Source organism: Lutjanus erythropterus, chromosome 6 (assembly GCF_056507025.1).
Source record: "Lutjanus erythropterus isolate fLutEry1 chromosome 6, fLutEry1.hap2, whole genome shotgun sequence".
NCBI classification, from domain to species: Eukaryota; Metazoa; Chordata; class Actinopteri; order Lutjaniformes; family Lutjanidae; genus Lutjanus; species Lutjanus erythropterus.
In genome coordinates, this window is record NC_139322.1 from 26358597 (window position 1) to 26373022 (window position 14426).

Consider the following 14426-nt stretch of genomic DNA (forward strand, 5'->3'; position numbering starts at 1 on the left):
CCATTCTCTTGAAAATAAAAATACAGTCAAAAAAAATACTCATGACTACAAACTTGCCTCTACTCTTTTTTAAATACATTTGTTATGTTATGTCATGTTATACTGAGAACATTAGACTATGTGGTTCATCTGTACTTTAGGAGGTTTTAATTTTTCTACGGAAGCTGCCAGACATTTCACCTTTGTCGCTTGGTCATGTCGTTACCATGACAACAGTTGTCAAACACCGCTAGGAGTGGCTAATTGCTAACGAGCTAACTGTTTCTTATTACTTTTCTATATTTTGAATAGAATTAACTATTCTAGTTTTCTAGTATTTCATAGTGTGCGCCTCCATGTCAAAGTATAAGGTAAACTGAAAGTACTGCGTGTACATTTTGTTGTCTTGTATGCTTATTCTGACATGATAATAGATGTCTTATAGCTACATCTGTGTTTTATTAGATAGCGTTAAATTGGCTCGCGACAGCAAAGCTCCAACTACTGCGTACGAATAATTCAATAAAGAGGAGATTCATAGCTGTACTAAATACTAATATCTGTTTAGGTCTTATGTAGTGGAGGAGGTAGTAATTAGCAAACCACTGGAGCTGCTAATAGACTACTAGAAGCCAAACACACGAAGTAAACACACGTGTTAACAATGATACTAATTAAAGTCCCGTTCCATATAGTGTAGCAGAGTCTTTTGACTGAATCAGCATATACACTAGCATCATCCTGACTCTGTTTGATCTGAATGGAATGGAACCTTAATTTGTATTATTGTCACACCAGTATTTGTTTACTGCTTTATTTCATGTAAAAATGGCTGCTGTTAAAAAGGTGCGATGTGTACTTTACAGCTGTTTGTAAAATGTAACTTTGTGCTCAAGACCATAGGAAATTAAACTAAACTTTGATTTGCTTTCTTTGCCTTTGCAGACATCTGGATACAACGGTTCATGTGACTACACCAAAACTGAGGAGAGGTGACTGTTGTTTTTAAATGTAAGTGTAAATGAACAGTTATTTGCAAGCGGTGGTAAACAGAGACAATGTTTCTCCTCAGGGAGGGAAGAAGTTGTGTGCGATACAAATGTGGCCTACTCAACACCATACAGGATGTCCTGCGCCAAAGACCCGGTTGGATTGAAGTCAAAGAGTGAGTACAGTTGTCTATTTATCATCACATCAGTTTCTCTATCATCATATTTGTGGCTTGAACCTGGTATCTACTCTTTTTTTCTCATAGCGATGGAGAGTGGGACTTCAACTGGTGTGATGTGGGCTGGCTTAGGGAGAATTTTGATCATTCGTACATGGAGGAACATGTAAGGATAAACCACTTTCGCAATCATTATGAGGTGAGGTAGCATAAGTCTAGCCTGGTTTCAGACCATACAATTGAGATTTTAACAGGAAGAGTCATTCAAATCAAAAGTCATATATTTTTTTCTGTTTATGTTTTGTGTTTCAGCTGACTCGCAAAAACCTCATGGTGAAAAACCTGAAAAGATACCGGAAAAATCTTGAAAGGGACGTTGGCCGCATGGAGGCATCCAAATGTGATTTCTTTCCCTGCACCTTTGCACTCCCCGGCGAATATCATCTTTTTGTAGAGGAGTTCAAAAGAAGCCCTGGCAGCACCTGGATCATGAAGCCGGTTAGCTGAAAACTAGTGGAATAAATGATGATGATGCATTTTCCCCAAAACTAAAATTAAGTTGTCATTAAATTGTATTTAAGTCATGAAAATTAACTGGTATGTTGTTTTAGGTAGCAAAGTCTCAAGGGAAAGGCATTTTCTTGTTTAGGAAACTGAAAGACATCATGGATTGGAAGAAGGTAATGTGCATTTATGTCATTAAGTAAGTGGGTGTAAATGAAATGACTAAAAACCGATATTTTATGGACACACCCACATATTCCGATTGATCATATTGTGCTCACACAGGATGGCACACGCTCAGAGGAACAGAAGGATGCAGCTCAAGTGGAAAGCTATGTAGCACAACGCTACATAGAGAACCCCTACCTGATTAATGGTAAACTGAAAAATACACTTACGTTGTTAATCCAGTTCAGAAAAATCATCAAATGTGCTAACAAACAAAATAAAAACATAAATTAATCATGGGCAAATTGTGAACAGGAGGATTAGTGAGCAGATAAAAGCTTTATACCCATGCTCATGTACTTTTTGTGCTTTTTGTTCCCACAGGCAGGAAATTTGATCTGAGGGTCTATGTGCTGGTCACATCAGTATGTACTACTAAACCTTGTAAATCATAATCTTATACACAAAGTAAATTTTGCTGCATGTCTGAATCTGTGTGTGTGTGTCTTTTTTCAGTATGTTCCCTTGAAGGCCTGGCTGTATCGAGATGGCTTTGCTCGCTTCTCAAGCACCCGCTTCTCCCTGAGCACCATTGATGACAAATGTATCCTTTTTTGGCAGTCATAACATTTTCTCTCCAATCATCTGAATGTTGACACACTTACATGATAGTCTGAGTTTTAAGTACCAGTGTGCCAGTCAATGTGCCAGTCGTCCCTTACCAAGTTGAAGCTTTGTCTTATGAAATATTCAGGCAAAGTCAGTTTTAAATAGGCCGGTTTGACCCAATTTCTGAGGCTGTTGTTCCTAATTTTGTCGCTTTCATCCACATCCCTGTGGTGATTACGCCATTCAAGCTCCCAAATTCTACTTAGTGTCTCTTTTCAGATATGCACCTCACTAATGTGGCTGTTCAGAAAACAGCACCAGACTATGATCCTGAAAAGGTGAGTAATTCAAGAACCTCACACAGACGTTAACAGATCATGTTACTGCAGATTTGTGTCATTTTCTGAAATGCATCATCTTCAGCAAATTCTATCTTCTCTTTTTTCTTGCATTTTTAAAATTTATCTCTAAATAGGGATGTAAGTGGCAGATGCAGCACCTTCGAAGATACCTGACTGCAAAACATGGCAGAGAGACAGTAGAAATCCTGTTTAAAGAGATGGATAACATTGTAGTCCGCAGCCTGCAGAGTGTACAAAAGATCATTATAAATGACAAACACTGCTTTGAGCTCTATGGGTATGACATTCTCCTGGATCACAACCTTAAACCGTAAGTGCTCGTACAGTCTACATGAACACATTCACTTACGTACACACAGGTTTGCATGCTTATAGATAAACCCAGAAGAGCACATGCACAGACAAGCGAACATTGCACACATTTGACTTGCCTTCCTGGATACTTGAAAACAAAGCAGTAAATCTGCTAGTGAGATGCTCCGGAAATTATGATGTATGAAAACCTCATAAATCTGTACACCATACTTTATCTGAAAATACTAATAACACACACGCGCTCAAAACAAGGCCTCTTTCACATGCAATTTTTTTCATCCAGGTGCTTCTGCCTACCTAACAGTCTGTCTTGGAACTGTTTGCTGTTCCTCGTGGATTGGCCTAATGCCGGCTCAAAAGGCTAAGTAAATGTTTGCTGAATGTCATCGCCCTCCATCTCTTTGCAGGTGGTTAATTGAGGTGAACGCTTCTCCGTCACACACACCTAGTAGTCAAGAGGATTACGAAATGAAGTGCCGGCTGCTGGAAGACACTTTGAATGTTGTTGATATGGAGGGAAGGTAAAGGCCTCACTCTCATCATGTATTTGTCTTTTTGTCATTAGGTGTGAGGGCTCTCTGACCCTCCATTTATTATAGACATGACATTCTTTATTGGTACTTTTTGAAGTACAATCTTTTGAGCCAGGATTATGGCATATTGGAGGAAAGAATCACCTTTGTAACAGACAATGAGTTCCTTTGTTTCTTTCTGCCATGCTAGTGTTGTGTTCTAATTATCTTTTTTTTTTCTCATTAGGCTGACTGGCAAGGAGAAAAGGGTGGGTGGCTATGATCTCATGTGGAACGATGGGCCTGTCTATAGAGAGGATGTCAACCTACAAACATTTGGCAGTTCATGTTTCACTGCTAACACACACCTAGGTAACCTGCCTGCTGCTAATGCAAAGTTTTTGGGACAATGAAGTCTGTATTTCTTGATGCAATTTGATAAATGTGCAAATGCATACATGCTTTCATCATTCTCTCATCATTGTAATTGCTGCAAATATATAAATTTCTTTGCTGCAGGGTGTTTGAATGACAGAGAGAAGCAGCTTCGTCGGCTTCTAAAACCGTTTCCTGGCCAGAAGAGGATGTAACACACTCATCATTTTTATGTCCTACCATTACAATACCTGGTATGTGTCTGGATGACGACAGGCTTCAGTGAGCTGAAATAACTCAAAAACATTAGTAATATTTCATACAGAATGATCTCTGTGTTGAGGGTTGAAATCTGAATATGCAAATGAATATAAACTACATATCCTTAAAACTACAGGAACATTGTAATATTTTCAGTTACAGAGTTCAAAGACATATATACATGTTTTCTTAAAGGCATAATATTCAACATTTTCCTAAAAAATAATGCATAGACTCAAACATTTCAATCATCACTTATGACCCACTAGAAGTGTGTGGTGGCGCCTTTATCTGCAGAGTCCCTGCCCTCTGCCACTATTTCCTTAGTCTCTCCTTAATTTGCTGTGCTTCAAATGCTCAGGACCAAACCCAAAATGTTGGTATTTATTATCCTGCCATCTTTCTGGTGCATTTACAAACAGCCTGGACAAATCCCGCTGATTCTACCTTTAAGAATGCAGTAATTGATGATTAATAACCACGTTAGTGGTTGAGTGTGTGATTTTAGCAGTGTCTCTCTAATAAAGAAGCTTGTCATGTGTTCAAAAGAATGGCCAATGGATCAATGTCTCTTGAGTGCAAAACATTTATTTCTATGCCTTACAAATACTTGCATTCAACATTGAGAAAATACATACCACAATCTTTCTGCGTGCGTGTCGACATAATGTACACATTTATAATAACATTGCCCTCCTGGCCCCTTATCTATGGCTTTGATACTTTACATGAATATTAAGTAAGGAGGTGCAATCTGTATACATATCGCATTATTTACATGAATGCAAGGTTCCCATGAATCAAGCGCACATGGTAAATCACAACAGATAAGACACTCTAATGTAAACACAGTGTTCTACAGACTTCAAGTATGCAGTGGAACATGATGATATTTATAACATTACCATGTTACAGCCTAACAGCTATGATGTGTGTTGGAATCCCATTGAATGATCAATGGTACAGCACAGTAGACATTAAGTTACATTCAGCTCTCTTGCTAAATATTTTCTTTTGTGCATGACAATGTAAACATAAAAATGACAATGATGATACAAGTCAACCACAACACTTTACATAAATATAACTATGGTATATAAAATTTGGAAAAATATGCATTTACATTCGTAGCAAACATTACACTGTCTTCAATGATATAAAGAGCTCAGCTCTATGCAAAATACAATATATTATCATAGACTACAATTCAAGCTGTTCAAACATGAAAAGCCCTTGTAACCAAAAATGTAATACCATTGCACAAATATATCTGAAACAAATTACATTACTGCGGTAACACCATCACTTGTCGCGCCTCCTTCTTTTTCAGCCAAAGATGCTTCAGCTGAACACACATCTTAAAACATGAGGCACCAAAGAAAAGACAAAAAGCAAACATCAAGTAAAGTAAGAGCAATGAAAACAAATACATTCCAACATCAAAAACTCCACTAATAACGGCGATGGTTGTATTTGATGACTAAATGTAATGACCTGTGTTGAACTTCACTATGAATTACTTACGCTGAAAGCTGTCCAGTAGTACAGAAGATGCTTATTTTATGCCTATTTCAACATTAGTAGCACACCGAGAGATGACTGTGCAGTGCAAGAGTTCAATTCACACTGAAGCTGTTTTTATAGTTCTACTAGTGTTAAAGGTCATAATGAGCCATCTGTCAAAACACAGTCCAACATTATGACTGTATATTTACTGTACATTTTGAATGAAATACAGTATGTATATATATATTCTGCTCTATTTAAGTGAAATCACTGCTGTTTTATTTCTATTCTAGCTGCTAAACCTCTTGTTAGTTTTGACCTTTTGAAGGCTGTACACCACTAACCGATTTAGACTGTTGTACAACAGTTACAACATGTTAGTATTACACAGATTACACAGAAAGCAAGCATGGTTTCAAGCTCCTGTACCAAGTAACCACTAAGTAAAGCACTAAACTGTATGTCTATAGGGGTTACTTTGCAACAAAGTGCACATTTTTTGTTTTTCCATTCTGCTTACTACTAAGTGGTGCTTTGGAGAGAGACTGAGGCTCTTTAGCAGCTCTTTTCATGGCAGTTTTATTAGAGGCCTGACCTCCCGCCTCTGTCCTCTGCCAGTCCTTCTCTACTACTCTCTTGGAGGTGACCTCTCTCTTGCTTGCAGCAAAAACACGTTTCTCTGCACCAGCTGCTTTATTGCAACCAGGCTCCTTTTTAACATCCGTCTCGGAGTTAGCTCTGACACGGCTTTTCCTCACCTGACCTCTACCGTTGGGGTTAATTGCAGATTCCTGGGGTTGCTTGCGGGCATTGCCTGCGGCCTGCATGTGCTTGAGGTGACTCCTTCCAGCTGAGGGGCTAACTGGGGTCTGGGCACCTCCTCCTCCGCCTTGAGCTCCTGGGCTCCTGCCTTCTGTGGAGGTTGCTCGGGTCTCACTGCTGCTCCTCTTCGCCGGTGCCCCAGGTCTGGCCCTGCGTTCGAGCAGTGGGCTGAGCCGCGAGTGGCGCTGGTAGGCATAAGCAGAGCAGCTTCCGTTGCACAGCGGGTAGCGGATGTGACAGTGAGGGCAAACTGGGAAGCGGGAGTGCTGGTGCTGGGCTGAGGCAGGTGATGGGGGGTTGTTGACAGGTGTGAACGGGAAGGTCCGCTGGCTGTGCCGCAGGCCTTTTGGGGAGTTGAGTCGTGACGGTGGAGCTGTGTGAGGCCTAGGTGGGTGAGCAGTGGTAGCAGAGGGGAACCCCTGTGGTCTCGGACGGCTCCCAGGTGGACGGCTGCTCTCTGCTTGCACTGTTTGGATCTGGAGCCACTCCAGTTGCAGCAGCCTCTCCAGGTACTTCTCTAACGGCCCTACAGGCTTGGGCCGGGGGGCACCGCGGCCCTCCGTGTGAAGAAACACGGCCAGCTGCCTCAGGCTCCAGCTGTTGAAGGGAGGAGGCAGAAAGTCTGGGTAACTGTAGCTGGGTTTCTCACTGTCGTCGTCATCACATCCCACAGTCCCGCGAGGTCCTGGGAAGTCCGGGGGAAAGTCATTACTGTTGATGACCTCAGCCCGGAGGTTGAGGTGAGGAGGAGTGCAGGGCGTGCAGGGAGAGGGCAACACGGGCAGCCTCTCAGAGTCCGACAGATCACTGGCACTATCTGTGTCAACATCCTTCTGGTTGTAGTGCTGCTGTAGTGCCTCTGGAGTGGGGGCTGGGGAGTGCGTTAGGGGCTGTGCTGGCATGTGTCGTAGCCCCGATATCGGGGAGAGAGGCAGGGAGAGGTCTCGCCGATTCTTCCCCATCCCCCCACGATTCGGCTGAAGCTCATTGCTGCATTGTGACAGACGCTGATTTTGGCGTTTCTCTTCTTTCCTGTGCACGGATAAGTGTTTGCGGAGTTGAGGTCTCAAATCTCCTTCTTCTTCAGGGCTGTAAAGAGACAGACGAGTGTCAGGAAAAGCTGTTGGGGATTTGGGGGATTTACTGTACGTAAAGCAAAGCATTCATAACACTGCAAACCCCTCTGCACACATACCTGGAGAGTTTGCTTGTGTTCCGTGTGGTGCCAGATTTGACCCTGCAACCTTTAGACTGTGCACCCTGAAAAACAATCATGATGGAAATTGTTTGATTATTTCTGACTTAAATATTACTTTTTTTCACAGCAGCCATATTGGAATGAAATAGTAGGGTAAACACAGATGTTACCAATCATTCTACTTAAAGTCCTGTTTTATTTTGTGTTGCAGAACATTTCCACTGAGCCAACATGCTCAATAACAGCATCTTGACTCTGTTTAACCTGAATGGAACAGAACCTTAATTAGTATCATTAATAACACCTGTCTGTCCTACCATTTCATCTAAAAACGGCTGCTGTGAAAAACGTCTGTTATGAGGAACATACCCCTCGACACACGCTGCAGCGTCATGTCAAAGGACATTAATGCTGAAACATTATCTCTGATGCCATTCACTCACCCTCTGCACTGCTGTCACCGTGTCCTTATCCTGACCTGGTCCTGGGAGGCCATTTTTCACTTGGCCCACTGCTTTCTTCATCTTGTTACCTTTCTTTGAACTGTAGAAACACGATAGTGGTGTGTCAGGCTCGATCTAACCCATGTCAGAGACGAAATATGACAACTTTAATTCTGTCTTACTGTAAAATGAGGCCTACCTGGCTACTGGTCCGCTATTTTCAGTGTTTTTTACCCGAATCTTCTCTTTGGAGACGACGCGTTTCAGTGTCGTGGATGCTGTGCGCTCCTGCATGATGGGCCCCATGTTGCAGGTCGCCAGAGGGGATGATGTTGTGAATCCAGCGCTGTCAAATGATACGGTAGCTAAAGAACCCAGCCGACATCTCGGATCAGATACTCTATTCTGAGAATGAGGCTAAAAACACCCATTTTCTCAAAAGTGCTGCAATGCATCATGCGCAGAGATGTCGACAGTCGTGTCTCCGCTGCAGGTTTTAAACTCGTTGTCCTCTTTGCCGTCGACTCGCCTCTCTGTTATTTAAACAATTAACAATTCAGCGGGTATTTTTTTTTAAAGAATTACTGACAGCAGACGCATCTTTGTTTCGACTGGCATCTTCACCGCCATTAAAAATGTAAGACGGGCAGGCAGCGTATACGCTTTGTTTGGCTCGCTGTCCCAGTCAGATAGGTTTGTTTACCTGCTGCTGACTGGCTCGCCGCTTGTGTCAAAGTAGGTATGCGCGGTGCATCATGGGACTTGAAGTAAAGACACGCAACTCGCCCTTTCAAACGGCACATGCAGACGGCCTTTTACGAGTATATTACTATTCATAAACAATGTATAATAAAAATGGTAAAACTACTGACGCGGCATTTAGGAAAATAATTTAAAAGAATTAAAACAACTACAGCTGCTGATCATAATTTACTCAATCTCCCATGCATCGTCACTTACACTCTGGTGCGTTTGCAGCTTCCTGTTAACTGCGCGCATGTAAGCAGATCTCCATACTTTAATCATGTATGTATGTTGCAGAGATGTGTCGGTGGTTATGAAGTACAGATCAGATTATGTGATTGCGGCCAATTGCGGAGACTCCGCGAAGCACGGAAACGCGTAGTTTCAGTAAACACTACATTAAATGGAGGATCAATGTGTAACTAACGCTTCATGTCTTTACACGGTGAGGAGATGTCAACGTTGTATTTTACTGAGGTACATTAAAGAGTTTAAGTAAACACTGTTAAGAGAGTACATAGTGGGCTGTATGCATTCAGACACGTACTGTCTCAGAGCACACGCCCTCCCTGTTCCTGCTCTGACTGCGTCTGTTTGTATACATTTACACCAAGAGGATAATTTTCTGTGTCAAATGTGCAGCACGTCATGCATTAGTATGTAAATAGTGTTAATTAATGTTACAGCTGGGTCATTATGCTTTTTACATATGGTACATTTTGGTGGGGATTATATATTGTGATATGAAACTGGGTATCTCTTAGATTTTGAATATCATTATATCGTGATGTGGCATAAGTGTCGTCTTGCTGTTAATTTTGACAGCAAAGTTTGATTTACTTTTGTCACTGACTTGACCAATATCTCATTTACTTTCAGTCATGTATTAGTCATCTGAATTGTTTTAGTTTTAGTCAGGGCTGCACAATTAATCATATTATTATCAAAATTTTTGATTAAGGAAAAATGTGTGGCAAAACATAATTATAATTAAGCACCGTAGTACTGCAGAGATGCATGGGCCTACAAATCGTTTTTTCCACAGGCAGTACAGACCCCAACAAATGCAGAAACATCATAGTTTGAATATAATTGCAATATAATTTTTCCCCCCCCATATCGCACAGCTGTAGTTTAAGCCTAGATTTAGTCGACTAAATATCACAAGATTTCGTTGACCTCTTTGAAATGCAATGCTTTATTTAAATGTTTCTTTAGAATTTCCAAACTCTACTTCTGGAAGAAACCTGCATTAGCCTGTTATTAACAAGTATACTGCATTTCTGCTCACTTTGCCAATGTATGTTTAACATTAAGTATGCTATACTTCTTCAAATGTGGATTATTCTTGTTACATATTTGTTTCATACCTATGAGGGCTAATTGCTAATCTGTGGTCAGGCCTATATATATTGGGTTAAATGTTCATATAGTATTTATTATAGACCTGCCCTTCCCAGTGTCCATGTATTCTTTTAATAATAATTCCAAAACTACAAACTATGATTTTATCAACACACCATCTCCAAAAACATTACTTCAGTAATTCAGTCTCTTTTTTGCTTTGGGCAGTATCCTCCTTATGGGCACTGTTATGTTCTGTAAAGTTACAGCGGGATTGTGACTTTTTTACTTTAACTACAGAGCCACTGCGGTTGTGTTTTTTACAAGTATTGCACATTTTATACTAAACAATTAACAGTTACTCCCCTACTGTTGGGTAGTTTAAGCTATAGTAATGCATCATCCTCTAGAGTATCATATGTTTGCTATTTGAGAATTTACTGTATGTTATTTTAGAGAAAATGTGTAAATTGAGATATATATATATAGCCATATTATCCAGACCAGATGCATTTTAGGAATGAATGTGACATTATTTTAATATGTTAAACTTTATTTATAGGTGAGCAGAAGACCAGCTCTCACACAACATGGATAGAGGGTGGTTTATTGGATATGAGAGGATTCCCAGAACAAACTCTGAAGAGCAGATGTCCAGCTCTTGCAGTGGCGTTTCAAGGCCCTGCAGGACTATAAAGCTGACTGAAATGCTTCAAGCTGACCAACCCAATGCAGCAAAGAAACCAGTTCCAATCCGCCCCCCAAGCCCCAGAACCACTCAGCCACAGGGACAAGAGCTCCACCGAAGTCTCTCCTGCGAACCCACCCATAAAGCTGTGTCACACAATATGGATAGAGGGTGGTTTATTGGACATGAGAGGATTCTCCCATCAAAATTTGAAGAGCAGATGTCCAGCTCTTGCAGCAGCCTCTCAAGGCCCTGCATGACTATCAAGCTGACTGAAATGCTTCGAGCTGACCAACCCAACGCAGTAAAGAAGCCAGTTCCAATCCGCCCTCCAAGCCCCAGAGCCCCTCTGCCACGGGGACAAGAGCTCCACCGCAGTCTGTCCTGTGAACCCACCCCTAAGCCCATCATCCGACAACGGTCACACTCTCTGCCCTCCCCGACAGACAAGAAGAAGCATTGCAGAAATGTTGGCGTCCGGTTTGTTGACTCTTTGGGGGTTGACCTGGAAGACATCAGGCTTTTCAAATCAGGAGAGGATCCATTTGTACCACATCATGTTACCTTTAGGTTGTTGATGGGTGCAGAGTTGGCAGACGGAAGGCATCAGGAGATATCTTCGCCATACCTGAAGCCGGTTTTTGCTCAACAACCTGGTGACCAGCCAGGATTCCTGCATCGTCTCCACAAGCAGAAAGTGTGTCTGGAGAGAGTCTTGTGTTTTGAGCTGGGTGTCATCGGAATCACCCAGGTTCTCAATTTGGACTTTGAGAAAGATGTCACAGCTCGATATTCATTTACAGAGTGGAAGAGCTGCACAGAAACAAAGGCCTCATGGGTGTCCACTGTCACCAAAACCTGGGAAGGAGGAGGGGGCCAATTCAGCTGTGACACATTTCGTTTCCACCTGCCTGTTCCTCCGGTCCTGCAGCCAGGAGCAGTTTTGCAGTTTGCCATCCAGTACAAAGTCTGTGGGGCTGAATACTGGGACAATAATGATGGAGAGAATTATAAGTTAGTTTGCCATAACTACAAGCTCACTGTGCCAAAAGAATGCGAGGATAGTATGGTGCACTTCATTTAAGATGCTGACTAAAAGTCGAAGAAATCTAGTTAGAGCACTTTATGACTGTTATCAGCAAGACCTATTAAAACGTGTAACTACATTGTAACATAAAATGATCATTTTGTTAAACTAGTGCTTACACAGGGTGTCTTTGAATCAAGTAAGGTTCAAGATAAACTGTCAACTCTGAACAGACCTAGCCAGAGTAACATTAACAAACACTAGTGCACTTATTTCTGATGCCAACTTCGTGCAAATGTTTTATCTTTGTGTTTCTTTGTAAAAAAAAATTGCACTGTAGTATTGAATTTTCTTGGCTATTTTAAAAAATGCACTTTATTGTTGTAGGAACACCTGCTGAAGTGATATCCACTGAGTGTTTCGTAAATATTCAGTGAAAATTGAAATGAATGCACCTTTTCTTCCAGCTGTGTATTTGACATAGAAAATAGTTTTGTACAATGTAGGAATTTGATCTACTGAAATATTTTGCTCTGTATTCAAAGTTTATTTTTGAGTCAAATGTTGTCAAACCAAATGTCTTGGCCATGCAATCAACACAATTTGAATATTTTTAAATGAATCAGAAATGAATGCTTATTTTGTTTAACAATAAAACACAATTGCACCTAATATTCAGATTGTTTTATTATCAATATTTGTAATTGTCTAATTTTTAAACTTACTTAAAGCTGATGTCGTACCTCCTCTCCTATCTGTCATCTACAGGAGTTCCCAAAGTTTTTATGTTAAGGACCTACACAAGAGATGCACATGAGACCACAATTTGGGAGGGTTTTGTCTTAAGGAATCCCTGCTGAGTAATTTATTTTCAGGTTTAAATAAAGATATTTATATTTCTAGTATTATTTTTGAATGTACCAACATACCACAACAAATTCCTTGTAAGTGAAAACCTACTTCGCAATAAAACTGTCTCTGATTCTGATATCACAGTACTTTTCAAGAAGGTGATTGAATGAATGAAAGACAGAGGCTGAGTTTGCACGCTCCACCACCAGTGGAAAAATTTAAAAAAAAAGTGGACGTAATTAGAACATGTACAGACTGTAATGGCAATTTCAAGTTCTTGTTTCTTGGTGCTGAAGCTGCTTGAGATTTCCCAACCTCCCACTGAGTGCACCAAGATACCAAGTCCTTTTGTGTTTCAAATTATCATGTCTTGACCTCTTAACAATGGGAACATCTGAACACAAAGGCCGGCAGGATGCTCCTTATGTGAGACACACCCTAGGGAGTCGGTGCCGGTACCTGACAAGGGAGTGTGAAAACACCCCTGAGCAGGATGCTGACACCCGCGGCAGACAGAGGGGTGTGAAACACACCCTAGAGGGCGTTCTTCAGGCATAAATGTTCAGGTTTTCCCATGTTCTGGGTCTTTCTACACTCTGACCGCTGGTGTGCTGATTGACCTTCTTTTGCAAAGGAAATAAAAACCTTGTCGGCTGGCAGAAGTCTCTATTTCATTATTCACCAGCAGCAGCAGGAGAAAATTTCTACAACAAGACTCACAAACAGACACTTACTTATTCAGAGAACATTCAGCATTAATTTGAACTCTGATAGATGTGAAATGGCCAAATGAAAACACCTTAAAATGTTTTTTAAAATGCTTTTTTAATGTTTAAGATTTGAAAGCGCAATGAATTGATGAAATAAATTAATGTTTGTGATTAAAAAGGTGTCTTCATTTTACAATATATTATTCAACAGTTATTAATTTTTAGTATTAAAATTAATACAGTGATGCCTTTTACAGTCATTGAATTAGTGTTGTGATAAACAATGCAGCATCTTATAATTACTGTAATAACACTTACAGTACTGTGGTACAGAGATTAGATCTACAGTAATCATGCTGTGAAATGTATTAACAGCAATTTACGAGCTAATTGCTGCCAGTAAGTTACTGTACATTTTACAGTATTCCTGTTAGTGTAATATTGCCTATTTAAGGAGTAATGTTTGATGAGATTGATTATCAGAAATTAATAGGTGTAAGAAATGCATTAAGTAATAAAATGTCTCTGCTATGGGTTTTTTGTTGTATTTTCTACATTTTATATATTCTAAAAACAATTTTATTTTAATGTCAATATTCACATAAGATTCTACACAAAAATATGCTATTTAATAAATTTTGATTTTTGTTCCTCACTCTGTTCCATTTAGATCAATTTATTCTTTGACCGACAGATGGCGCAAACTGTTTGAAAGGAGGAGGGACCGTAGTGGAAGCACTGTGGTGTGAATGTGTGGCAAATGTTTACATGGCTCTCCGGTCAGATCGGGGGGTCCCTTAGCAGAATTTGGACTGGCTCTGACAGCTGGCACACAGTGT

The 14426-nt window shown here is 40.6% G+C and overlaps 3 protein-coding genes across 3 annotated transcripts; 2 read left to right on the forward strand and 1 right to left on the reverse strand.

Annotated features, from left to right (window-relative positions):
- Window positions 1-236: 236 nt before the first annotated feature.
- Window positions 237-4325, forward strand: ttll9 (tubulin tyrosine ligase-like family, member 9). The gene is made up of 14 exons (XM_084721417.1): window positions 237-350; window positions 925-971; window positions 1052-1144; window positions 1235-1346; window positions 1460-1645; window positions 1759-1827; window positions 1937-2027; window positions 2204-2244; window positions 2336-2423; window positions 2708-2766; window positions 2904-3100; window positions 3513-3626; window positions 3865-3989; window positions 4137-4325. Exons 1-14 carry the CDS (start codon window positions 336-338, stop codon window positions 4205-4207), a joined length of 1308 nt encoding a protein of 435 aa, XP_084577543.1. The 5' UTR covers window positions 237-335; the 3' UTR covers window positions 4208-4325.
- A 500-nt stretch (window positions 4326-4825) lies between these two features.
- Window positions 4826-9125, reverse strand: fam217ba (family with sequence similarity 217 member Ba). The gene is made up of 4 exons (XM_084721418.1): window positions 8422-9125; window positions 8223-8322; window positions 7777-7841; window positions 4826-7670 (listed from the first exon to the last, which is right to left on the reverse strand). Exons 1-4 carry the CDS (start codon window positions 8526-8528, stop codon window positions 6233-6235), a joined length of 1710 nt encoding a protein of 569 aa, XP_084577544.1. The 5' UTR covers window positions 8529-9125; the 3' UTR covers window positions 4826-6232.
- Window positions 9126-10845: 1720 nt separating this feature from the next.
- ppp1r3da (protein phosphatase 1, regulatory subunit 3Da) lies at window positions 10846-12376 on the forward strand. The gene has a single exon (XM_084721419.1). It carries the CDS (start codon window positions 10901-10903, stop codon window positions 12080-12082), a length of 1182 nt encoding a protein of 393 aa, XP_084577545.1. The 5' UTR covers window positions 10846-10900; the 3' UTR covers window positions 12083-12376.
- The last annotated feature ends 2050 nt before the right edge of the window (window positions 12377-14426 follow it).

Excerpts from the sequence above, each read along its gene's own strand:
- ttll9 (XM_084721417.1), top strand. Across the intron at positions 1,828-1,936 it reads ACATCATGGATTGGAAGAAG|GATGGCACACGCTCAGAGGA; the intron begins GTAATGTGCATT and ends GTGCTCACACAG. Across the intron at positions 3,627-3,864 it reads GTTGTTGATATGGAGGGAAG|GCTGACTGGCAAGGAGAAAA; the intron begins GTAAAGGCCTCA and ends TTTTCTCATTAG.
- fam217ba (XM_084721418.1), bottom strand. The coding sequence starts at position 8,528 with ATGGGGCCCATCATGCAGGAGCGCACAGCATCCACGACACTGAAACGC. Across the intron at positions 8,323-8,421 it reads AATAGCGGACCAGTAGCCAG|TTCAAAGAAAGGTAACAAGA; the intron begins GTAGGCCTCATT and ends GTGTTTCTACAG. Across the intron at positions 7,671-7,776 it reads AACACAAGCAAACTCTCCAG|CCCTGAAGAAGAAGGAGATT; the intron begins GTATGTGTGCAG and ends GTCTCTTTACAG.
- ppp1r3da (XM_084721419.1), top strand. The coding sequence starts at position 10,901 with ATGGATAGAGGGTGGTTTATTGGATATGAGAGGATTCCCAGAACAAAC.